The 23,152-nt window shown below is 36.6% G+C and overlaps 6 protein-coding genes across 11 annotated transcripts; 3 read left to right on the forward strand and 3 right to left on the reverse strand.

Moving 5' to 3' along the window:
* Nucleotides 1-3,497: 3,497 nt before the first annotated feature.
* LOC105176055 (uncharacterized) lies at nucleotides 3,498-9,178 on the forward strand. 2 transcript variants are annotated; one of them, XM_011098734.3, is made up of 7 exons: nucleotides 3,498-3,919; nucleotides 4,809-5,615; nucleotides 6,179-6,531; nucleotides 7,267-7,478; nucleotides 8,071-8,327; nucleotides 8,411-8,589; nucleotides 8,686-9,178. In XM_011098734.3, exons 1-7 carry the CDS (start codon nucleotides 3,703-3,705, stop codon nucleotides 8,767-8,769), a joined length of 2,109 nt encoding a protein of 702 aa, XP_011097036.1. In that variant the 5' UTR covers nucleotides 3,498-3,702; the 3' UTR covers nucleotides 8,770-9,178. The 2 variants fall into 2 exon arrangements, with proteins under 2 accessions (XP_011097036.1, XP_011097045.1); XM_011098743.3 differs by having other exon boundaries at nucleotides 3,498-3,913.
* A 350-nt stretch (nucleotides 9,179-9,528) lies between these two features.
* LOC105177640 (uncharacterized) lies at nucleotides 9,529-10,395 on the reverse strand. Its single transcript, XM_011100866.2, has one exon. It carries the CDS (start codon nucleotides 10,294-10,296, stop codon nucleotides 9,841-9,843), a length of 456 nt encoding a protein of 151 aa, XP_011099168.1. The 5' UTR covers nucleotides 10,297-10,395; the 3' UTR covers nucleotides 9,529-9,840.
* Nucleotides 10,396-11,002: 607 nt separating this feature from the next.
* On the reverse strand, nucleotides 11,003-11,737 carry LOC105177650 (putative pectinesterase/pectinesterase inhibitor 24). The gene has a single exon (XM_011100876.1). It carries the CDS (start codon nucleotides 11,735-11,737, stop codon nucleotides 11,003-11,005), a length of 735 nt encoding a protein of 244 aa, XP_011099178.1.
* Nucleotides 11,738-12,813: 1,076 nt separating this feature from the next.
* On the reverse strand, nucleotides 12,814-15,711 carry EMB3003 (2-oxoacid dehydrogenases acyltransferase family protein). The gene is made up of 6 exons (XM_011098755.3): nucleotides 14,668-15,711; nucleotides 14,007-14,198; nucleotides 13,818-13,905; nucleotides 13,568-13,638; nucleotides 13,368-13,451; nucleotides 12,814-13,260 (listed from the first exon to the last, which is right to left on the reverse strand). Exons 1-6 carry the CDS (start codon nucleotides 15,550-15,552, stop codon nucleotides 13,156-13,158), a joined length of 1,425 nt encoding a protein of 474 aa, XP_011097057.1. The 5' UTR covers nucleotides 15,553-15,711; the 3' UTR covers nucleotides 12,814-13,155.
* A 987-nt stretch (nucleotides 15,712-16,698) lies between these two features.
* LOC105176075 (5'-3' exonuclease family protein) lies at nucleotides 16,699-20,104 on the forward strand. 5 transcript variants are annotated; one of them, XM_088877937.1, is made up of 7 exons: nucleotides 16,700-17,200; nucleotides 17,579-17,743; nucleotides 18,234-18,468; nucleotides 18,845-19,067; nucleotides 19,168-19,304; nucleotides 19,602-19,751; nucleotides 19,823-20,104. In XM_088877937.1, exons 1-6 carry the CDS (start codon nucleotides 16,763-16,765, stop codon nucleotides 19,619-19,621), a joined length of 1,218 nt encoding a protein of 405 aa, XP_088734063.1. In that variant the 5' UTR covers nucleotides 16,700-16,762; the 3' UTR covers nucleotides 19,622-19,751; nucleotides 19,823-20,104. The 5 variants fall into 5 exon arrangements, with proteins under 5 accessions (XP_088734062.1, XP_088734063.1, XP_011097080.1 ...); XM_011098778.3 differs by having other exon boundaries at nucleotides 19,602-19,729; XM_011098783.3 differs by having other exon boundaries at nucleotides 19,602-19,717.
* A 294-nt stretch (nucleotides 20,105-20,398) lies between these two features.
* Nucleotides 20,399-23,105, forward strand: LOC105176091 (Tetratricopeptide repeat (TPR)-like superfamily protein). The gene is made up of 5 exons (XM_011098795.3): nucleotides 20,399-20,850; nucleotides 21,484-21,538; nucleotides 21,817-22,100; nucleotides 22,369-22,515; nucleotides 22,604-23,105. The coding sequence occupies exons 1-5, from the start codon at nucleotides 20,647-20,649 to the stop codon at nucleotides 22,883-22,885; spliced, it is 972 nt and encodes a 323-aa protein (XP_011097097.1). The 5' UTR covers nucleotides 20,399-20,646; the 3' UTR covers nucleotides 22,886-23,105.
* The last annotated feature ends 47 nt before the right edge of the window (nucleotides 23,106-23,152 follow it).

The raw sequence follows: 23,152 nt of genomic DNA on the forward strand, positions 1-23,152 counted from the left end.
CTACTGGAGAGAATCTATGCTTATCTAAACCTACCATTTTAGGTATGTACAAAAACAATTAAAATAACTAAATATTATTTATTAATTTTTGTTGTTGTTGAAAAAATTATAATAAAAAAATAAATATTTTTGAAATAAAGTATTTGGAGTAGAAGAAAGAAAAATAAATAATTATTTTTTTAAAAAAGAAGGTCTTACTATTTGTAGTTAATAGGGTAAATGTGGAAGTTAACGGATAGAAAAAAAAAAAAAGACATATAAAAAACAAAGAAGACATCAAAAGATGTTCTCCCTTAATATATAGTATATATTTGTATATATATAAAGTATAAGTTATTAATACTTATATATAATACAAATATTTAAAATTTCTATAAATTCAAAATACTGATATAAATAGTTTATAAACATTTTGGCAGTTACATAAGTAACACAAATTCTAAAATTTTAATATTTCAATGCTAAAGTATGCACATATAATTTACAAAAATAAAAAATAAAAAATTTCAATAAAGTTATGTCATATTATAAAGTTACGGTAGTATTATTTTTTAAAAATATATATTTTAATATTTTAAAAATACTAACTACGACCAATCAGGTAGGTCCCAAATTTCGACAAACTATTCATTGACCATAAAACGTGAGAGACCAATTCCTGATAAGTTGCATAATTAAGGCATGAATTTAAAATATTTTTGAACATTTCATAAAGTATTGAAGTTGGGAGAAGTTTTAGGAAAATTCTATTAGGTGTAAAAACTACTATAGTATTTAAAATATTTTTGGGAAAGTTTTTTAAAGTTCCATCAAAATTAATCTTAACCGTCCATTTGAGGAAGTCAAGTGCATAAATATAGGACGTAAGTTCATTTTTAGAAATCATCATTATATTTGGTTTTATTTTTGTAGTGTTTTGTTATTTTGACCAATAAGTATATGTTAGAAACAGTATGTATGTTTTGATTTATTTTTGCAGATAATTTAAAATAGTATAAGATAAAATAGGTGTTGTATGTTTGGTTTTATATATTGAGAGATAAAATTCACCGTTTTTTGTCAAATCATGTTTGTTTTATATATAATATATTTATATATGTATATATATTATTTTGTTTGTCGGGTTGAATTATATATATTATTGTAATTATATTTTTTTTGAAAAATTATTTAAAGATTTATTTTCTTATTTTTGAAATAATAATTATATATTTAATAAATAATTTTATGCACATTAGTAATGGATTAAGAATTTTTTTTATACGTTCTATTTGGATTGATAAATTTTAATAGATTATTTTAATTAATTTAGATGGATTTATTTTATAAAAAAAATTTATTCTTTTAAATTATTCCACTTAATTATAAAACTTTAAAATAAATATTATTTAAATAATTAAAATATATATTTGTAATAAAATTACAAAACACACAAAATAAAATTAAAAAAAAAAAACTCTTCGTCTGACTTTCTCCAATTTGGAAGATGCGCAAAATTCAAAGTTAAAACATGAAGTTAGAAAATGTTGTTGAGCAACAGTTCATGGCAACCAAAGTGGAGGAAAGATGTCGGAGTGGGAGGAAATGCCACAGGCCGCCAAGGACCATCGGGACTGACGACTGTTAGGAGATTTTGAGCTCGATTAAAAGGAGACGAAGAATTAGATGTTGTAGCCATCCAAAATTAGGGTTTTTTTTCAACTATTGAAAAAATAATTGAACCTCACAGAGTTGGGATTGCAGCAACAAATAAAACTTCAGAGTTATCAAAAAGGGTGTTTTACTATTTTTGTTTCAATTGGGATTAAGAACTTTATTCATATCAACTACTCAAATATCAAGAACATTCTTGAAAAGAGTTTTGGTATTTAAACCCATAATTTCAGTGAAGAATTTATTAATCTTAAGGGAAAAAAAAAAGAGAAGGAAAAGGAAAAAGAAAAATAAAGAATTAATCAAATCGATAAAAAAATACCAGAAATATAAAGATCAGAAAGAAAATCAATGGAGATAGAGAGATTTTTCTCTCTCATTCTTTCTTTATATTCTTCTTCTACAAAGAGAAAACAGTTCTTCACTGTCACAAGGCGGCACAGCTTGACGGTGGCTGCAGGTGATGACGGTCTAAAACGTGATGGATATGGGCAAAAGGTGGAAGACGGTCGATGGCGAAATGGAGTGATGATGGGAGAAAATTTTTATCTATTTGAGACAAAGGGAGCAAGGCAAAAATAAACTAAAAATAAATTCAAAATATAGAAAATAGGTCAACAATATAAAAACACAGAGTTAAGATGGGGTAAATCCACTCAAACATTTGGTTGTTTCAGTCCACTTCAAAGATGGTCCGAAAATAACACTACAAAAGATAACTATAATTCCACAATATGTAATTTATTGAGTATAATAATAATAATCATTTTGAATATAATTTCATACTCAATCAATAACTTAACTGCTAGTCCCATAATAAGTTATTAATATTTAATAAAATATCAGCTTTATGAATTCAAAATTTTAAATAGTTCATGTATGTATACTTTTAAAACTAAAAATACTTTGTGTATATTTCATACACATGTATAGAGCATGGTCATATACTAAAATACAATCACAATCAATTAAAAAAAAAATGATATGTTCCACTCATCAATATTATCATCGATACCACAATTTTCTGAGCTTATGAGCTGACGGCAACAAGCGCAAATTCCCCTAAAACATAAACATTGCTTATTCATAAAGTCATTAATTTTGATATTATTAAAATCTAAATTATTATGTTGATAAATGAATCTAAAACGAGTTATTGATCATAAAGGAATAGATGAATATTAGTAAGTTTAGAGGGCACATCAATACTTCATGTGTGAGATCATTTATAAAGTATTTTATACCTAGTTGAGAATCAAAATTTGCTAAAGATATTCCATATTAATTTCATCTCACATGATTCCAAATCAGTCAGCTTATACAAACCTACTGAATTAGTCAAAATTACCATTTTAGTGATTTAATTGATGTACATTAATAAAAAATATTAAATTGTAAGGGTAAATAAGTAATTTGTTATGTATGAGGCATACACTAAACATATACAACCCACCACATCATATAATTTCTAACATTATTATAAATACCAAAATATTAATTTTTTATGCAAGTTACTATTCATTGAGTGGGACCCATTGTTCTTGAAAGCAGCACCCCTTTATGAAATTGCATTTCATTACGTCGTAGTAAAAATTTCAATTTTATTCTTTAGCCAAAAAACCTCGACCACATCACTAATTTAACATGCCTTTTTTCTAATTATATTTTATATGTATAGAAACGATCAGTTACATCATATAATATACTAAAAGTTTATTAAAATTAAATATATTAATAATTCCATGTAGTAATATATGGACAGCACAAAAACGTCAAAATTAGGGCATTTTGGTAATATCCCATTAAAGAAAAATATTGAATTAATAAAAAAGGGAAGTAGAAGTCTGAGTCCGAGTCTTTTCCTGCTTCTTTCTGGTCATTGCTCCCTCATCAAGGAAAGAACTCTCCGGTGCTCTTCCTCGAACATCGCCGGCTGTCCGTACGAATCCCGTTAAATTGTCGTCTTACCCATTCCGAACTCCGGTACAAGCTCCTGCCGCAGCCGGAGATACATACGCGCATTGTGTGTCTTCATCTCATAATGCGCGAATGGCTCAGTACAGGCAATCCGGCGGCGTCAGTGGACCGCGATACGTCGTCGCTACGGATCACGTCTCAGTCGGCGTCCGTGGAGGTTCGAGGCACTTCTTCCACCGGCGGCCCAAGGCGCCGCCGGCTTATAAGATCTCCTTCGGATTCTGCGTTTTGACACTCTCTCTCATTCTGTCGATCTCCGCTTTTTTCTATTTCTCGTTGCAAGGTAAAGGTAATAAAACCATGGATTTCTCTATTTACTGTGGACTTTGGCGGTTTTGTGCTAAGCTCGTGCTTTTTTGAGTTGAATGTGAGCGTGTTTAGTCGAAAATTTGATAATTGATTTATTGCTTTAAGTTAATGGATTGGGAAGTGGACTATAGATATAGTCATTAAATTAGAGTGGTTGACTGCTGCTAGTGATCGAACATTTTAATTGAGATTATTTCTTTTGCAAATTTTAAAGGGTAATTTTGTGATCGGAATAAAGTTTTCTCATTTGAGATTAAGGAACCTAAAAGTATTTGGAGGATTGGGGAATTTGAGTGAATTTTTAAATTTCTTGATGTCATGGCTGAGGTGATTTGGTTTCTGTCGTAGGACTTGATCCTTAGAGTTGGTGTAATTATATTTAAATGCGTTAAATCTCAAAAGAACGTTAAGAGGATATGCAAGGCCTTCATGGAGTTGACAAATGTGACACTGTGTATCAACTGATATGCGCCATTTATCAAAGGAGCTATCTTATTCATTGAAATGAAAAATATAAGCTATGTTTTCTTTCAAGCTCTTCCCTTCCGAGTCAGATATTTTTCAGGAAATACGATGCAGGGGGAACAACCTAAGCCTGTAGATATTCAACTGAGACCTATAATGCTGACAGATTTATTGACCAGATTTTATAATGTGCATATATTGATTCAGGATTCATAGTTTCTTCCAGCTGCAACTGGCTGCATCCATGCATTCTCAATGCTGGAATTTGTGGTTTATTAAACTTTGGATGGAGATACTTTTAATTCCAGTGTTAATCTGCTGCTAGCTCTAGTACTAGAGCTTTTGTTGGATTCCTTAGTTGTAAGTGGTTGATTTTGGCAATTTACCCATTCTTTCTGTGCTAGGAGGGGAAATAAATACACACCAAGTCCAGGATGATGACACGGGCAATGATTCGGACTTTCTCATGGATGTGACACGAATACAACGACCCAAGGAGCTCAAATTTGGCCATGGATCAACTGCACATGGCCGGGATTCACGGTACTGGGACAAGGATGATAGAAGAAGAGATGAAGATTATACCGAGGAGGAAGTGGATCGTGTTGAGGATGGTTCTGTGGGTAAGGTTCAGACTCCAGTGGAAAAAAGTGAGAAAAAATCTCATGATGACCAGTCTCATAAAGTCTTAGCTCGCCAAGGAAATGGCTTATACAATGAGGCTGGACGCAATGAATTAAAAATGTATGAAGCTGAATATGAGGCCTCTTTAAAGAGCATTAGAGAGTCCACAGATTTACACGATATTAGAAACCAGCACTCCGAGAATACTGATGGAAGGGAAGATAGAGCACTAGATGATTCCGATGAATATGATGATGGTATCGACTTACAGGATGATCAAATGGAAGAAGATGATGATGTTGGACATGATGACGAGCACCACTCTAGTGCCTCTAAGCCCCATATTTTTGACACTGAGGAGGCTTCTCATGTGCATCGTGCTAGAAACAAGAAGCAAAACTTTGATGACAAGGCTGATAAAGCTTCCACTGGTTTTTACAGCACAGAATCTCTTGTAGACTCCCAGCATAATAAGATAAATGAAAATTCTGCACATGCCAGTTCCATCGAAGATCAGCCTGTCCGTAGGCTAATTCCTGAAAAGCACACAATTTCAAAAAAGAAATCTAGACGTCGAAAATTTTCTGGTAATTATCTGTTTCGTCTAATAAGTTGAATACTTATTCTTGACTGTTATGTTGCTCAATTCATGGCAGTTAGTTGGACAAGAAGCTACTCTGCTAGCAAACTTGTGGATGAATGTTTAACTTTCCTACACTTATATCAATACAAGTTATTTTCAAAAAGGCCAGTAAAGTTCTTGGTGATATTGTTTGGCATTTATTCATTTTATGAGTAGCATCTTGTTTTGTTACCTCAGCTTGAGTAGGTTCCTTTGCTCAAGTCTTGATATGAATCATAATAATATATTTGTAATTATGTGATGCTAACATACGGTACTTTGCATCCAGTTTAGCAACAGCCACTTAAAAAACCTTTCACTTTCTCAGATAGTTGATCAGTTCACTCTACTCAGTGTAACAGTGATGGCTGCATTGCATAATGGCAACCTCTCCTTCTCCAGAAACAAAACAAAATTTCTAAACTGATGGATTTCTTTTTAATATATTTAAAGAATACAGTTAGTTCTCTTTTTTCCTTTTGACCATGTCTGTGTTGATTTGTGTTAGATACTGACAAATAATTTCAGGTTCTTGTGAGATGAAAATTTTGAATTCCACTGCACTACTCATAGAGCCTTTAGAAAGTCGAAAATTTGTGAGATTTTCCTTGCAATATACCGAGACAGAAGAGAAGCCCATGGGAGATGAGAAATGGGAACCTAGATTTGCTGGTCATCAGAGTCTCAGAGAAAGGGAAGAGTCTTTCATTGCACGTGACCAGAAAATTAACTGTGGCTTTGTGAAAGGTCCTAAAGGGTCACCTAGTACAGGATTTGACCTAGCTGAAGATGATGCGAAATACATTAGTAGTTGCCACATTGCTGTTATCTCGTGCATCTTTGGTAACTCTGATCGCTTAAGATCACCAATTAGCAAAGCGGTACGATTCTTTGTACCCCTTTTTTCCTTTTACTACTGTAGGTAACCTCATTTCCTGGTGCACATATAATAATATATGAGCGGGGAACTTCAATTTATCACAGGAAAGGCAACAGTAACTATTTTGATATGCACTAGTATTAGCAATTCTTAATGGAAAACGGACACTGAAAAGTGGGTTGGGATCAGTAGTGACACCGGCAACATTAGAAAATTGTTTTTGATTTGTTTCCTTCATCAGCTAACAACATGAATGAATTTTTCCTTTTTAGCTTTGAAGCTAAATCAAGAATACAAGCATCTTTGATATGATATGCTTATCTATCGTCTGCTTAATTTATTTAACTCATTGGCTCCCAGCATTATCTGCCTAAATGTCTAAACTATTTTTAGGTATCTGATTCTTGTCTTCAATTAAGGTTAACGGCATTTACTTTTGTACATTTTCACCTCATGAAAGCACACTTGTGAAATGGATAAATTTCTCCGAACAAAGTAAGAGAAGTGTACTGAGATTAACTAATAGAAGCAAAAAGATTCAAATATCCTTGGTCTTGAGCATTACATGATATGTGCAGATGAGGACCATAACTGCAGTGGTTGTATTATTTGGCAACTAGAAAAGAGGACAGATGAAGTAACTTTTAAGTAACTTATTACTGATGTTTCAAGAGATACAATATTGTTAAATAGAACTGCTATAATTACTTTGATCTCACTTCTTCTTAAAACTTAGGTCTCTCGATTCTCGAGGAAAAATGTATGCTTTGTCATGTTCGTGGATGAAGTAACTTTACGAACTCTTTCATCAGAAGGCCAAATGCCTGATATGATGGGCTATATTGGATTGTGGAAGATTGTGGTGGTGAAGAACCTCCCTTACACTGATATGCGGAGAGTAGGGAAGATACCCAAATTTTTGCCACACCGACTCTTTCCTTCAGCCAGGTATAAACTAGCCAAGACATTTTGCCCATAGATTACATGGTTGTGCTTATTTTACCCCCACTATCATGTGTCTTTTGTTGCTAATCTCCTATTCTCCAGTCGTTATTTTTTAATTTTTACTAAATCCTTATAATCGTGTTGTGTTGGGCCTGGGATGAGAATTGAAATTGTTAGGAGGATAATCTCGCCCTACATGCAAAATGGTGAAGATTCTGAAGCCTGTTACTTAATCAGAGATGAATTAAATTAATGAGTTGTGTGCAATAGGTTCCTTTTGCTTGTGGGATTGGAGGAGAGAGTATTAACTTCTTTCAATGAAATGCTAAAACATTATCCTGTGGACGTTAAGAGATGATGAAAATTTTCTTGTGGATCTTAATTTCTGGAGGACATGGAATTGGTCCGACTCTGAAATCTTTTTGTGTTAACATCTACTCAAGAACCAACATGTAATAGTTTAAGTTCTGCTCAAGATCTTCATCGCACTCATGAATTGGTTATCTTATTCTGAATTGGCTGTTGTAGTAGAATCAGCTTTACAACCTCATTCTCAGGACCTTCTTGTAAACAATTCGTCTGGATGTTATTTCAGGTACACAATTTGGTTGGATAGCAAACTTCGTCTCCAACTTGATCCGTTGCTTATCTTGGAATATTTTCTATGGAGAAAAGGTTATGAATATGCAATTTCAAATCATTATGATCGCCATTGTTTGTGGGAAGAGGTTGCCCAGAATAAGAAGCTCAACAAGTACAATCATAGCGTTATAGATGATCAGTTTGCATTTTATCAAGCAGATGGGATGAGAAGATTTAATGCATCAGATCCTAGCAAGCTTCTGCCCAGCAGTATGATCTTTTCCGCAGCATTAATTTTTTTGGTTTCAGCATAATCTTTTTCTGCTGTTTATGACTCGATGATATCTTGGCAGATGTACCTGAAGGGTCTTTCATTGTCAGGGCTCATACTCCAATGTCAAACTTGTTTTCTTGCCTTTGGTTTAACGAGGTTGACCGATTTACTCCTCGTGACCAGCTAAGTTTTGCCTACACATATCACAAATTGAGAAGGACAAATCCCGAGAAACCCTTTCATCTCAATATGTTCAAGGTGCATATTGTACTTCAATCCTGAACAAGAATATCCTTTAAAATGTGTTATACCTTTCTCATATTTCTGGTTCACATTTTGGTATCTATATGTCAGGACTGTGAGAGGCGAAAAATTGCTAAATTGTACCACCACAGGTCTGAGGGGAGGAGGAATGTTCCCCAACACGAGACAGAGTAGTTGTCTACAGTGCCTTCACCTGAAAACCTGGTGTGTCTACTGAGTAATTTGTCCTTCCAGCGTAATATACATTGTGAAGAGTTGTGGTGACTCTGGTAGCATACGGTGTAAATTTGCAACTGCTGTGAGGAGCAGTGAGAGTCCATTGCTTCGGTTGACACAATACGAGCAGGGAAGGTCAATCTTGCTGGTGCCGCTTGAAAGATAGAACAAAAACACAGACAGGGTTCTGGACCCTCAATTCAATTCATTGAGTTTCTTACGAACATTGAATGTATAATGAAGCACCCAATATCGTTGTACCAAATATTAATTGTGATATCAACTGGTGAGCGATTGCTAGAGTATGTATTCTTGTTATCTTTTAGGTGACAAATTTTGATGGGTTAATTTAACCCCCTTTCTACCATTTTCCTCGATTACATATATAATTTACGCCCCCTGTGATTTTTATTCAGTAGTGCATTTACTTTTGGTGTATATTGTGGGTGCAAATATGAATGCGATGAATTGCCTTGATTAATCGATCAAAGACAAAACTACTTTCTTTTTCCTGTTTGATAAAATTGGAAGTTTATCTTTTGATAAACCACCCACCATAATTAATGACGTTCAATAAATAATGATTTGCAAGGATGAACAACTCCCTTAGAAGTGCATTACAGCTTGAACAAGGTGTTTATAATTGATTGGTGACAGTTACTGGTAAAGGGTTAACATCTCTGTGTTTAATCATCAAAGACAAATAGAACAAACCCATGAAAATGAACAATTCAACCAACATCACTAGTATATTCAAAATGTATTACCTATCTTGTTCCCATGTACAATTGTATGCCCTGCCTTTTCTAAAACACAATCACACCATCCAAAGGCAACATATGTACAGAGTTAGAAATACAAGTAATAAAACAAGAAAAAAAAAAAAAAAGGAAAAAGTATTTCTTCATCATCATTCTCTTCTTATTTTCCTCTTCCAATACCAAGCCAAACAAGAGAGAAACTCAAGAAAAGAAAATGAATTTCAAGCCAAAACTCAAATTCTTGGAAATTACAGTACTGTCTATGAGGTTACCATGCTTGCTTCTTGATAGTACGATGAGAACTATGCATGAGAAAGACCTTCTTCAAGACATTGATGAGTACTAAAATGTCTAGTTTCTTCCCAGAAAGCCTGCCTCCATTTGCTTTTGATAACTTCAAGGCTTTAACACAGCTGACTTGCACTTCCCTTCCCGGAGAAGGAATATCAGAATTCTGTTCCATTTTCCCACAGCTTCTTGAGGATTCATCATTCAAATCCTCCCACAACATGTCCATTTTCTCTTCTTCATCTTCATGAAGAAGAGACGGCTGGAAACTGAATTTCTCTTCATCTTCTACTCGTTTATCTCTAGACTTTTCTGGTTTCTGGTGGTGGGAGGTTGGGGATGGGGAGTGCCGCCAAAGAGGTGGTGACTCAATGAATCGCGGTGGTGAATCGGTGGTGGTGGCAGGGAAGCTGAAGTCTTCTTCTGCAGTGGCCATAAGTTTGTTTTCGTGGCCTTTGTAATAAAGAGGTGGGAAGGGGTATGGTGGTGGTTGGGGTGGAAGGTATGGTTGTTAATTATGTGTTAAGAGTTTAGTTCAACGGCTACAACTTGTAGCACTATTAACTTGTTTATGTCAAGATAGGGGGACATTAATTGGACCACCTAAGTCTAACTTAAGAGACGGTGTAGTAATAATTGATGGAACACTTTAAAGTCTTATATCAGTGCATATGCCATGTCTTGACAAGGGCTTGCCACCTTGTCCTAAAGCAAGTTCCTTTTGGCATTTCAGGAGGATATGAAAATTTTTACATCACACTGTTAATCTGCTTAGTTCACCATTAGCACTTCTTGTTGCCTCCCATGAAATTGAAAACTTTGTATGATTTGCAAGGTATAGTATGATGAGAAAACATTGGAAAAAACCATTATATCATAAATAAAAGAGCATCGCTCATAGTGTCCTAAGAAGCTGAGTACTAGATTTTGTGGCATCCACACTTTGTCATAGGTAAATTGTCGATTATTTCCTAAGAGATGACGAGAAAGATTTAGCAAAAAAGAAGCCTCCGTTCCCTTGACAGAATTTGCTAACAACAGATAAATTTACTACTCAACTCCACAAAGGCTTATTCTAAATGAGGAAGGAAGCAAACAAGAGGCTGTTGCCTGGATTAGCCCTGTTTATACTACCCTGCACTCTAGTTTCCAGAGCCAACTCTTGCCATTACAACATCGGAGTTTGCTATATTAGGACTAGCAGCTTGAAGAAGTTTTCTTCCTTTGATCGACAAGCAATAAGGGTTGTGATCACCTTTATAACAGTTTTTGTTTCCTTCCATGGTTGAGCTTGCACATCTGTCGATTTCAGATATGATATCTAGGCTGATGATTATATACTCAGTTGAGTTCTTCAGATTTTCAGCAACAAGATCTCTTATATCATAGGAAAAATTGTCAAACCCGTCTTGGCACGTCTCCAGATCAGCATCTGCAGCACCCAGCCAGATTCTTATGCTGTCACGATTCTCTGGCGTTGTGACATCAGACGATGACAAGGAAGTGTTGATGGTGTCCAACGCAAGCGAAAAAAGCACCCTACAACTTTCTATTGCTGAGAGGGCTGATCTGTTGTCTGACGTTTTTCCAATGATGAGTTGTTGGAGTTTTCCATTGACAGCAAACTCGAGTGATGCTTTTGAAACTTCAGCCAGGGCCAGTTCAGCTGATTGATTGTAGATTTCTTGAGGTTCAGTGATGCCTGAACCAATCTTAGGAACAAGACTGTTGTAACATAAGTCGGGAAACGACGTTACGTTGCAATAGTCTTTAACTGATTTCTGGTTGCTGCATTCTTGATATGCTGCAGCAACAGAGACAGCCATAACAGAAGCAATGAGAATGGTGAGTGTTTCATGGTAAGACAGAGATGCCATGAGTGAAAATCGCTGTCTCTCCTTCAACCTGACTTTGTTTATATGTAAAATCTGATAGTGTTCTCTTACATGGGATAATTACATCTCTGGCATGATTTTTAAGGACAGACATACATTGGCAGGAAACATTTTCATATTGGAGTATGTTGTAGGAAAATATAGTAATTTCTTCTAATTTTCTCAATAAGATTGCAAGAACTCTGATGTACAGTCTGGACAAACTACTTATTTGTAGATATACTAGGATGATGAATTTTCAAATATGTTACTCAATTATTGAAATACAAGCATTATTATTACCATAATGTACTGGTATGTTCAACCATGGTTTCAACTTCTGGCTATTTGCGGAGACTCACTGATAGAAATAGAGGGAAAGCTATTTATTAAAATTTATGAGGAATTATGTCCATTCCTAAAATGTTTAGAGATATTATTGCAATTTGACTTAATTAATTATATTTTATGTCTTTTCAATCAAATTATGTTATGTTGAGGAATTATTAGTTAATTAATTATTGACCACATTGTAGGAGGAGACAATTATTATCTAATTACTTACCCAACTTCTAACTATTTTCAAATTAAGGGTAGATGATAAATTATAATGGACTCACTGAAAGTTCACATAATTAAAAATATTTTCTAATTATTTGAAAAATTATAAATATTTTATGAGAATTAACGACCGTTTAATAACTATTCTGCAATGGACTGTTATAAGGAAATATGTGTTAGATAATAATTAATTTCAAAAAGTACTCGTAATTTTTTAAATAATGAAAAGGTATTTGTAATTACGACGAACTTTAGAAAGCTCATCATAATTTACTGTAAAGCTAAAGAGAGATTATTTGTGAATCATTTGTATAGTTTTGTTTGTATCTATGCGGATTTAAGAAAGAAGTAATTGGGAAGGCTGAAAGAGAACTTCATAGGCAGTGAAGCTGCATCTTACATATTATGGAGAGAAAAGGAGCAGCAGCACTGACATCTTAAATGGCCTCCAATGGATAAAATCATAAAATGAAGATGAAAACAGAGAACTGAACTTCAAGTGTCATAAACATCTGAGATCCACAACTGAACTTAGAACTTGATAACCATCTCAAAATCAACGCGATCAGTGTATCCCGTAAGAATAATACAAAACACTTCTGAACTCAGACCAAAAGATCAATGTTCCCGTAAAAGCAATAGATAGACTTCTAATCAGAGACACCCAGGGATTTATCTATGTGACGATTTGAACTTGCTGCCGCAGATTACCTGTTAAAAATCTTTCATTTGATTCCTGATAATTGCTCACTGTCCGAGGACATTAGCATCTTGATTCTTCTGTGAAGGTGGTCATTCCTTGGAGCTCACCGACAAACTAATATGCTACAAAAGCTTCAATCTTCCAGGATGAGATGAATCTAAAGAGTAAGATCTTTGGGATCCTCAATTATCTTAGCTAAGGTTTGCAAGAAAGCAGCCAGATCAGCACCATATATCACGCGATGATCTGCAGTAACATTTACCTGAAAATATTGCAAGAAAGCACAAATGTTAAAGGAGTGATGACAAGTTTGCATTAAAGAGAATGTGTCTTGTAAAGTATAACCAGTTATGGTGAATATGATCCCACCTGCATCTGAGTTTTCATGCCAATACGACCATCCTTAGTACCAACAACAGTGGGTTGAGAAGCTCCAACAGCCATAATAGCACCCTGAGGAAATGACATGTATGGTCCAAGACATTATTATAAATGTCGACTTGCAAGAAATCCTCAATCTCAGGCAAAGCATCGGCTGTGTAATCCCTTTAAAACTAATAACTACTTACAGTTCCTGGTGGCAAGATGGCATCAAAGCGATCCACACCAAACATTCCAAGGTTAGATAGAGTAAAGGTGCCTGTAAAGCAATTACACAAGTTATGGTAAGCAAAAGCTTTAATGTAACAAAAGGGATGTGCAGGAATTGTGTTTTGTCTTCAGGTTTGTTTTTTCAAAATAAATAGGTGGTTGCACCAGTGGAACAAAAGCAACTCAGGTAAACTAAACAGGTACGAGCAATTAATTAACAAAAGTTACCTGTAGTGTATTCATTAGGTTGGAGCTGCTTAGCTCGTGCCTTGTCAACCAACTCCTTCCACTTTCTTGATAATGAGTATATGTCAATCTAGGAAAAAAGTAATGGGGAGAAAAACAATGTCAGAGGTCAACGGAGGAGGGCAATAAAAATCATAGTCTCATACATATTGACCAAAATTGTATGGTCACCTTGTCAGCATCTTGAAGTACTGGTGTAATCAAACCACCATCTATGGCTACTGCTACTGCAATGTTGATATGACTGTTATATGTAAAGCTCTTGCCATCTCTGCAACTAGAATTTACAACAGGATGGTTCACCAAAGCAAGAGCAGTAGCCTTGGCAAGCAATGCTGTCATTGTCACTCCCTTAGACTTGATCTGAGAAGTATTTGTAAAGATTAAAACTTGCTGAAACATCTTAACAAGAAAACCAGAAAAGAAGCAGTTCATAGATGCAAACTCATTGATTTCCCCTTAGCTATGCGGCTCCGCTGATTTCATGTGTTTCTTCAATAGAAGATGTCTATACAATAAAAGTCCTTTTGAAAATTTAGCTACTATAAAATGGTCGCAATCACGATCAATAAATCATGCATTGAGCAATTGATAAAGCCCTCTATATACGAATCTTTTATGAAATGCAAAGTACATCCATCAAAGATTTGAGACTACAAAATCCTCTCCTGGCCTGTTCCACTTAATCTATTGCTCTTGAGTTCGTATTGGTTCCCAAACTCAAATAATCATATTTGGACAAGTATCGAACAGAGCTCTACAAAACCACAATTTTCAAGCACTATACCAAGAAAACAAGAATATAAAAAAAAACGTAATGAAACCACATTACCTTCTTGTACAAAGCATCAAGTGCATCTGTGGTAATAGTATAGCCCACTCTGAAAGGCGGCACCGCCAAGCTCTCCACCATGTTTCTGCTCACAGCACTCTGCATTGTGGTGAATGGCACCACCGAACCCAACTCTACACCACTCGGTTTAGCCGCCTGACTGGCGACTGCTGCAGCACCAGCACCGCTCACTTTTGAAGCAGCCAAAGCAGCCTCCACGTCCTTAGCCACCACCCTACCATTCGGTCCACTCCCAACTACCCCCTTCAAATCGACCCCGAAATCCTTCGCCAGTTTCTTGGCATAAGGAGAAGCCACTACCCTCATTCCCCCTTCAGACGCCGGATGCACAGCCGACCCGAATGCACCGACTGCAGCACTGCCAAGACTAGCTTTTGGAGCTGTTGTAGCAGCGGCAACAGGGCTCGGCTTTTCGTCCAACACTTTTGGAGCATCATTCTTATCGGTAGCCGGCGCTGATGTGGGGGCAGACGAAGACCCTTTCTTCGATTGGGCAAGCGCGATTTCTTCCTCGGTCTCGGCGAGTAAAGCAATGGTGGATCCAACAGCAGCAGAAAGACCTTCATCCACAATAATGGCAGCCAAATACCCATCATAAAAAGATTCCACATCCATATCCGCCTTATCAGACTCAACCACCACAACTGACTCGCCCTTGGACAGCTTATCACCCTCCGATTTGACCCAGCTGACGATTTTTCCCTCCGTCATGGTGGAGCTGAGGGCCGGCATAAAGATTTCACGGATCTTGGACTGAATTAGGTGGGTTGTCCGGGGGAGGGGAGCAGGCCATCCGGAGAGGCGGCGGAGGGACGGAGGGGCGGCGGGAATGAAGGAAGTTTGGAGGAGGTGAGAGTGAGACATTGTTTAGGCGTGAAAAGTGGAGAGAAATGAAGAGAGAAGGGAGAAGGGAATGATGAAATGGAGTTGGCTTATTGTTGTAAAGAGGGGAAAAATCATCGAATGCATCGAAGGAAAGGGCGGAGCTTTCAAGAATCAAACCAACTTTACCGGTATTGTCAAGAACACTGGCCAGAAGTCAAGTGTATGTATCTACTATTTCAATTTTATTTTTTTTTATATTCTAGTTCGAATTGGTATTGGTCAGAATATGTGATCAATTATTTTGTTAAATGTAATAGTTCAATTCACATAAAAAATAATTGATACATAATTTAAAAAAAATAATTAATAAGATATATTACAGGTGGCCCGTGACTAATTTGATCCGACTAATTCTATCAAAATCGAGTAATAAGTTTCTAAGAACAAGACAAGAACGTGAAACTCGTCGGGTGCGTTCCCGACAACGATCATCCAACACTCAAGTTAGTAGTGTTCGAGGCGAAAATGTGCGATCAGATGAATATAGGTTGAAAACAAGATTGACATAGTTACCTCAAAATGTAGCATCTTTGGGTATTTATATGGCTCATGTGGATATTGTTGTTTGAGCCACGTGTCGCCATCGGAATAACAGACATCCTTGATCGGATGGTCCTCCATGTGCCGAGGTCGTCATTCTTGGAACGGGTTTGGATTACGTATTATCCAACTGGCCTTCGTTGGCGTGGGGATGTAGAATTGCCAAATGACGGAAATACTTTTCATTAAGGGTACTTTAGGTATTCCGTATAAAAATTGGGGTTTTCTCCATCACTTATGTAAGCAAAATGTTGAATTTTTTAAAATAAAAAACTAAATTAAAATATTAAATAAACAAATTCCAAATATTTCATTATATTTTGAGAATTTTTTTTTAAATTTTTGAATAAAAAGAAAATGAAAATTTTGAATGAAGTAATCCTTTGAATTCCAAAACCTATTTTATGGTAAGCTTTGTATATTATTGGGGGGGTGGGGGGGTGTTTCATTATCTAAGGGACGTAAAAAGGAACCATTGATAAGTCTGAGGGTCTTATTGCAATTATCTAAAATATTTTGCTAAACCAAACGCGACTCACTCTGTAAAAAACGTTTGACAGATAAAAAGCACTTTTAACGTTGCATTCATCCATAAAGATGATAATTTCATAAACCCAAAGGGATAAAGAAAAATGCAGGAGTTTTGAGCATGGCGGAATTGCTGGAAGCAGCCATCTCCGTTTCCATGGCTTCCAATCTGCAAACTAGTGAAAAATCTCATTTTAATTTTAGTTGTCATTATCTCAATCCTTCCACAACTCACCATCTGCCCTTTTTCATTTCACTGCCAAATTCAAGAACCGGAAAGGCGAAATCTTGGAAACTCATCAAACCCCTCTCTTCAGCAACACCTTGTAATCAACCAGCTGTTGATGATGACACCCTCTTGGGTTTACCATCAAAGAATGAAGTTTTGAGTGGAAATAGTAGTAGTAATTGCTATAACAAGATGTCAAGAAAGGGGAGGGTGTTTTTCTTGGATGTGAATCCATTGTGCTATAAAGGAAGCAGTCCGAGTTTGCATGCTTTTGCTCATTGGATTTCCCTTTTCTTTTCCCAAGTCAGCCTCAATGACCCCGTCATAGCTGTAAGCCCCGTCTGTGTGTGTGTGTGAATAATATACTCCTGCCAATGGTGAAAAAGGTTGTATTTTGATGATCTAATATGGATACATATACAATTGCTGCTATGTATTTGTTAAGTGTGTTTCTTTGAGTACTTCCAATTTGCATAAATCATGACCATACAGATAAATGGGGCTATTGCTTTTGCTGATTGGCTTTGGCTATGTCTTAAATGGTGGTGGCAATAGAGGACTTTCTAGTTGAATGTAGTTGACAAGGATACTCTGTTAATTTAGCTTTGTTTGCAGAAAGCAATTCAGGTTTTACGATTTGGAGTTCGGTAGACCTCCATTTGGTGTTAGCTTTGATGAGTTATGAATGACCAAAGAATGATTGTGTAGGTTCTAGATGGGGAAGGAGGCAATGAGTACCGCAGGCAACTACTACCATCATATAAAGCGAATAGACGGAAAATATTGCAGTTCCCTACTGTTGAAAGGTTCCCAAAGAGTTCTTTTGGAAGATCAAAAAAACTTGTTGAAGTTCTTCAGAAATGCAATGTGCCAGTGAGTCAAACTTCATGTTCATCAAATTTATTGTTGATTTATTAAAAATTATGATTCAGCGAAAAAATGTTGAGGTGGGAGTTGCAGTTGTCTTGCCACAATATTTACTTGTAACTAGATGACGTTAACTAAAGTTTTAAGTTTTATGATCTGATGGCAGGGCAGGAGAAAATGCGTGTCATCTCCTCAAAATTTATACTTGTCTTTAAGCCTTTTAAATTTCTTTCTGCACCCTAATACATACAAGACTCATTTAGATGGAAGAAAGGACAACGACTCATCAATATATTCATAGAAGTTATTAAAACTGTTAAGCATAAAACAAATGCTCAACATGTAACTGAGGTTATCTGGTGTCAAATTCAACACCTTGGACAAAAATGTGTAAACAAGCTTAAGTAACAATTTATGTTGCAGGATACTAGAATCAAGTAGGAATGAAGATCTTAGGCTCTGATTAAGTATTCGATGTTACAACATTAATTCACAGGTCGTGAAGATCGAAGGGCATGAAGCGGATGATGTTGTTGCCACACTTGTAGAGCAAGTTCTACTGAAGGGATATCGAGCTGTAATTGCTTCCCCTGACAAAGATTTCAAGCAACTGATATCAGAAGATGTTCAGATTGTTATACCTATGCCGGAATTGGATAGATGGTCCTTTTACACTATAAAGCACTATGTAGCTCAGTACAATTGCGACCCACAGTCTGATCTGAGCTTAAGTAAGCGTTTCATTTTTTTGCTGTTTGATGTGGTAATACACATTGTTACAACTATTCATTAAGTGCATGCATGATATGCCGCAAAGTGTGAGGGTCAAGAATCTGAGCGCCATATCAAGTTGTGTTTTTTTCTTCTTTAAACTTGCTGCAAGAAATGCCAATTTACATCTAAAGCTGTATGCTATTTCTCCCTAACATTTGCTATAATCTCTTTCTTCCAATGGTATTATATTTTATACTGGCTACATTTTTCAGTGAAGTTGGGTATTAATGAATATGAGATTTAGAAGGAGCAGAATCAGCAGCATTTCTGTTTGGAAGAAAAGATTTTTTATTTTTTTTCTAATTTTGGTTTGACCGGACCTATGTTCGGCAGGATGCATGTTGGGTGATGAGATTGATGGTGTCCCTGGCATCCAGCATCTTGTTCCTGGTTTTGGTCGAAAGACTGCTTTAAAGCTCTTGAAAAAGCATGGGTCTCTCGAAAATTTACTTAGTGCTGCCAGTGTGAGATCAGTGGGCAGACAATATGCACAAGAAGCCCTAACAAAATATGCTGATTTTCTGCGGAGGAATTATGAAGTTCTTTCTTTAAAGAGGTAGTCACCTTGCTGTAAAAATAATGCTTCAAAAAATGTTATCCTCTGACCCTTTTTTCGTTTTCTTCCCCATATCATCTCTTTTCCCATTACTTTGCAGGGATGTAGCTGTCCACATTGAGGAGCATTGGCTGTCGAGGAGAGATCAAAGTAATGATTCAGTAATCTTATCCAGCTTTTTGGACTTTCTTAGTAAAACCCAGGATGGCAGGTGGCAAAATAGATCCCATTCAAATGGTAAGCTATCCTTTGATGATTTGGAGGACCGTCCATCCCATTCTTTTCGTAGGGGATCAATCAGTGTTATATGAAATTTCTGGCTTCTGTTGGAGGTGGTTAAATCATTGAATTACTTGGTTTGAGGTTTAAGAGATAATATTATGATCTTTTACGAAGAGGGACGTTGTCAGTCCTCGTAGATTCCATTGCCCTGATGAAAGAATAGTTTCATATCGGTTTTGAAAACCCAATTTAGAATTCTAAAAGCACATGATCCTGAAACTCTTACAACTTGGTGAATATATTGCTTTATAGGCTTGAAAGCAGTGACATAGTGGAGCTTCTATTTGGTCATTGCAAGATTAGTTCCATGTACGGCAAAGCAACAGTCCCTGCTCCAGAAAATGGTGAAAATAAAGAATCATGGCAGGGTGATCAAACCAGTAATATAAAGATTCTCCATATGTGAGCTAGTAAAAATAACTCAATCAATGTGTGTAGAGCCTGAAAAATGTATATTCGTTTTTGTCCATCAGGTACAGGTGACAACCAACGACTGCATTGTATGGCGCTCCAATAGATGTTGGAATACCTTTATCAGGTCCCCTCGAAGTCTTCCTTGCTGCAGAGCATGTCATGATCGTATGTATATATGAGAAGTTGTTGATTGAGGCTTTGGCTAACGAAAGTGTATGCAATTTAACTGCATAAGTGGTGCAGCTAAGTCGTACAATTGTAGACATTAACACAGAGCTGTTTCCAGAATTCAGACAGTTTGTATACTGAAACATATACTTGAAACTTATCTTGTACTGCAACTCGGTGTCAGTTTTAAAAAACAGTTGAAAATCTTTAATGTTGCAAGAAGATTTCTAACCAATGGATCATCCATCCACCAAATATCCATGAAGTATTTGGGGCCCATAAACTAATATTTGCAAACTTGCATAACATTTCTATCACCACTCAAGACTGGCCACAAACGCAAGGGAAAGGCCAACCACAAGGCATATATGATGTTTAAAATATCAACCACAAATATATATACTGGTAACATAATAATAATAATAACAATTATTGTTATTGTTGAAAAAGAGAACAATAACAGCAAATGAAAAAGGAAATTCACAAATGGGTGCCGGTTCAACAGGATATCGGGTCCGGGTGGAGTTTGGGGTCTGATAATTTGGTAGAGATAAACCTGTGAACTTTATCCTCAGAGCAGTAAACCGAAGAATGATCCAGGCCCAGGGAACAGCGCAAGTCATTGATTCTTGATGCTTCCAAGCTTCAATTTTTGCACATATTACCAACAAGGAAGCTGAGAATTAGTGCAGCTAGACAGTGGTCGTAGAAGAGAATGCTAATCCATTGCACCTTTTCACCTCCTTCGCAACACTGTGACAGCACCACAATTCTTGTCCCAAATTTAAAGCCAAGAAGCAAGAATCAGTGGCCCATATCCTGTGCTTTCTCCATATTCCGCGGTAATGGGACGTCTCTTCGTTACCTTTCAAGAAAGCCCACAAAAAGGAAATTCAGGGTCCCGAAGCTTTCTCTTCAGGTATCACTCTATGCCGTGTGTATGTGTGTGTTTGGGGAATTGTGGGGTTGGGTAATGTTACACTAGTTCTTTCATTTCTTGTGGAGTTTTCCAGATGTATTTCACTTGGTTTTGGTCTTTGCATGTGTGATTTTTGGTTGATCTTTCATTACTTCCTTCTGCCTTGTGAAATAGTGATTTCCCAGCAAGGCTTTTGTGTTTGCTTCAAACAAGCCATATACATGTGGTGAGACAGAGTCATAATCAAGAAGAAAAATGGTTAAGAACTGATTTGCTGGTTCAGTTCATGTTCTTGGGAGTTGAACTAAGTTTTTGAATGATTTTGCTCGGATTATTGGTACATGTGATGTGCTTCCGATGAAACAGAGAATGTAAAACATAGATGCAACTTGGGGTTCTGGAGAAAGCCTAAGGCAATATTTCCTGAGCTCATTCCACTATATGAGTTGATTGAAATTCTGTTAGCCATTCGTCCAAAATTATCCTACAATTTTCTCTGCATCAAGGATGATTTCTTCTCCTAACCGAACTAATAAATGATGAACCAAATTTCTCGTGATAAGCCTGCATAGACCTGTGTCATTTTGCTCTTGCTCAGTGAGTGACTTGATCTTTGGATGATGATGAACGTAGGTACTAGGAAAGGAAGGCGGGAGGTATTCATCCTTGATCTTGACAAACGTTGAAGGTAATGACGGTTCCATGTATCAATGACTTCTATATACTCTTGTTCTAATATAATTCCATTTTGTCTTCTGTATCCTAAAATCTATGTAAACTTCTTTTCTTTCTTCGCTTCATTTTTTACGTTGTTAATTATGTGAACCCCATCTTTGTGGGTGGTAACATGTCTGAAGACTAACCTTCTTGAGTACAAACTTGCCGTTTGAGTCAGTCATATGCATTTTCTCCTACATTCAGGATGGATTACTGGCATCTTTGACTAGTTCTGCTCTCCTATTTCAGAGTTCTCATCAGTTGGTGAGGAGATACAACGAGTAGAAGGACCTTTCCTGTTTGTTTCCACTGTTTTATGTTCGTCGCTTTTATTGTTGGCACCTGTTCAAGTGGCACAAGCAAGTGAAGGTGTAGGAGCAAATGTGGTATATGAGGTTGGGGAGCTGTTTGAACTGGGTATCCAACTGTCCTACTTGCTTTTACTCCTAGCTTTGCTCGGGGTTGGGACCTTCTTCGTGATTCGTCAAGTCCTAGTGCGCAGAGAACTCGATCTTTCTGCAAAAGAATTGCAAGTAAGTGCTTCTGTATAGTTTTGTTCCCACTAAGATGTGGTGTTCGGTTTATACGTTGGTACCCAACTAAAGTCTCTACTCCTTTACATGATCTGCATACTTTACATATGAATTAGGAGTCGCATTAATCAAATTCATTCAGTGACATGTTAGGCCAAACAGTGGCATTTGTGCGCTTGAATGAGGTTTTGTGCTTCCATTCATCCCATTATAATGATTACGTCTCCCTCTCTCCCTATCTCATGGTCGCTTACATAAATATATGCAGGAGCAAGTTAGAAGTGGTGATGCTAGTGCAACTGAGTTATTTGAACTTGGAGCTGTGATGTTGAGAAGAAAGTTCTATCCAGCTGCCACCAAGTATCTTCTTCAAGCAATCGATAAATGGGACGGGGACGACCAAGATCTCGCTCAAGTACGACGCACTTCAATCTCCTCATCATCATTCATTCCGATATCATACTCTCAATTTTACTTATATACTCGTTTATCAAATTCACCAGGTTTATAATGCGCTTGGTGTCACTTACATTCGTGATGGGAAACTCGAGAAGGGCATCTCCCAGTTTGAGAACGCTGTCAAACTTCAACCCGGTTATGTCACCGCCTGGAACAACCTTGGCGATGCCTACGAGAAATCCGACGACCTCAAATCCGCTCTAAGGGCATTCGAAGAAGTTCTGCTCTTCGACCCTAACAACAAAGTCGCACGTCCCAGAAGAGATGCCCTCAAGGAAAAAGTCGACATGTACAAAGGAGTTCCCATCAAATCGAAGAAGAAATGACCTCATCGTTCGTACGTTCTTTTACGCAAACCTCTTAGGCATTAATCTTGGATTTATCTTAAAGCTTAGCTTGTATTCATAGCTGCTCTAGTCAGAGATATCTTCCAGTTTTCATATACCGGGAATTTGTCTATGCAACTCATCCACAGATATTACTTCTCATTCACAAACTGAACATTTTTCTAGAGGGTGATGAAGATCACATCATCTCTTGCACAAAGTCTTGCTAAATTTTTCACCCATTTATGTGTCATCCAACATTTGATC

Source organism: Sesamum indicum, linkage group LG2 (genome assembly GCF_026168435.1).
Source record: "Sesamum indicum cultivar Baizhima isolate 11 linkage group LG2, ASM2616843v1, whole genome shotgun sequence".
NCBI lineage: Eukaryota > Viridiplantae > Streptophyta > Magnoliopsida > Lamiales > Pedaliaceae > Sesamum > Sesamum indicum.

Coding starts and splice junctions, on each gene's coding strand:
- LOC105176055 (XM_011098734.3), top strand. CDS start 3,703: ATGGCTCAGTACAGGCAATCCGGCGGCGTCAGTGGACCGCGATACGTC. Junction 7,479..8,070: donor CGACTCTTTCCTTCAGCCAG/GTATAAACTAGC, acceptor ATGTTATTTCAG/GTACACAATTTGGTTGGATA. Junction 8,328..8,410: donor TAGCAAGCTTCTGCCCAGCA/GTATGATCTTTT, acceptor ATATCTTGGCAG/ATGTACCTGAAGGGTCTTTC.
- LOC105177640 (XM_011100866.2), bottom strand. CDS start 10,296: ATGGCCACTGCAGAAGAAGACTTCAGCTTCCCTGCCACCACCACCGAT.
- LOC105177650 (XM_011100876.1), bottom strand. CDS start 11,737: ATGGCATCTCTGTCTTACCATGAAACACTCACCATTCTCATTGCTTCT.
- EMB3003 (XM_011098755.3), bottom strand. CDS start 15,552: ATGTCTCACTCTCACCTCCTCCAAACTTCCTTCATTCCCGCCGCCCCT. Junction 13,906..14,006: donor TACTTCAAGATGCTGACAAG/GTGACCATACAA, acceptor CTTTTTTCCTAG/ATTGACATATACTCATTATC. Junction 13,639..13,817: donor ACCTAATGAATACACTACAG/GTAACTTTTGTT, acceptor ATTGCTTTACAG/GCACCTTTACTCTATCTAAC.
- LOC105176075 (XM_088877936.1), top strand. CDS start 16,763: ATGGCGGAATTGCTGGAAGCAGCCATCTCCGTTTCCATGGCTTCCAAT. Junction 17,744..18,233: donor TTCAGAAATGCAATGTGCCA/GTGAGTCAAACT, acceptor ATTAATTCACAG/GTCGTGAAGATCGAAGGGCA. Junction 19,068..19,167: donor GAAGTTCTTTCTTTAAAGAG/GTAGTCACCTTG, acceptor ATTACTTTGCAG/GGATGTAGCTGTCCACATTG.
- LOC105176091 (XM_011098795.3), top strand. CDS start 20,647: ATGCTAATCCATTGCACCTTTTCACCTCCTTCGCAACACTGTGACAGC. Junction 20,851..21,483: donor TCCCGAAGCTTTCTCTTCAG/GTATCACTCTAT, acceptor TGATGAACGTAG/GTACTAGGAAAGGAAGGCGG. Junction 21,539..21,816: donor GATCTTGACAAACGTTGAAG/GTAATGACGGTT, acceptor CTCCTATTTCAG/AGTTCTCATCAGTTGGTGAG.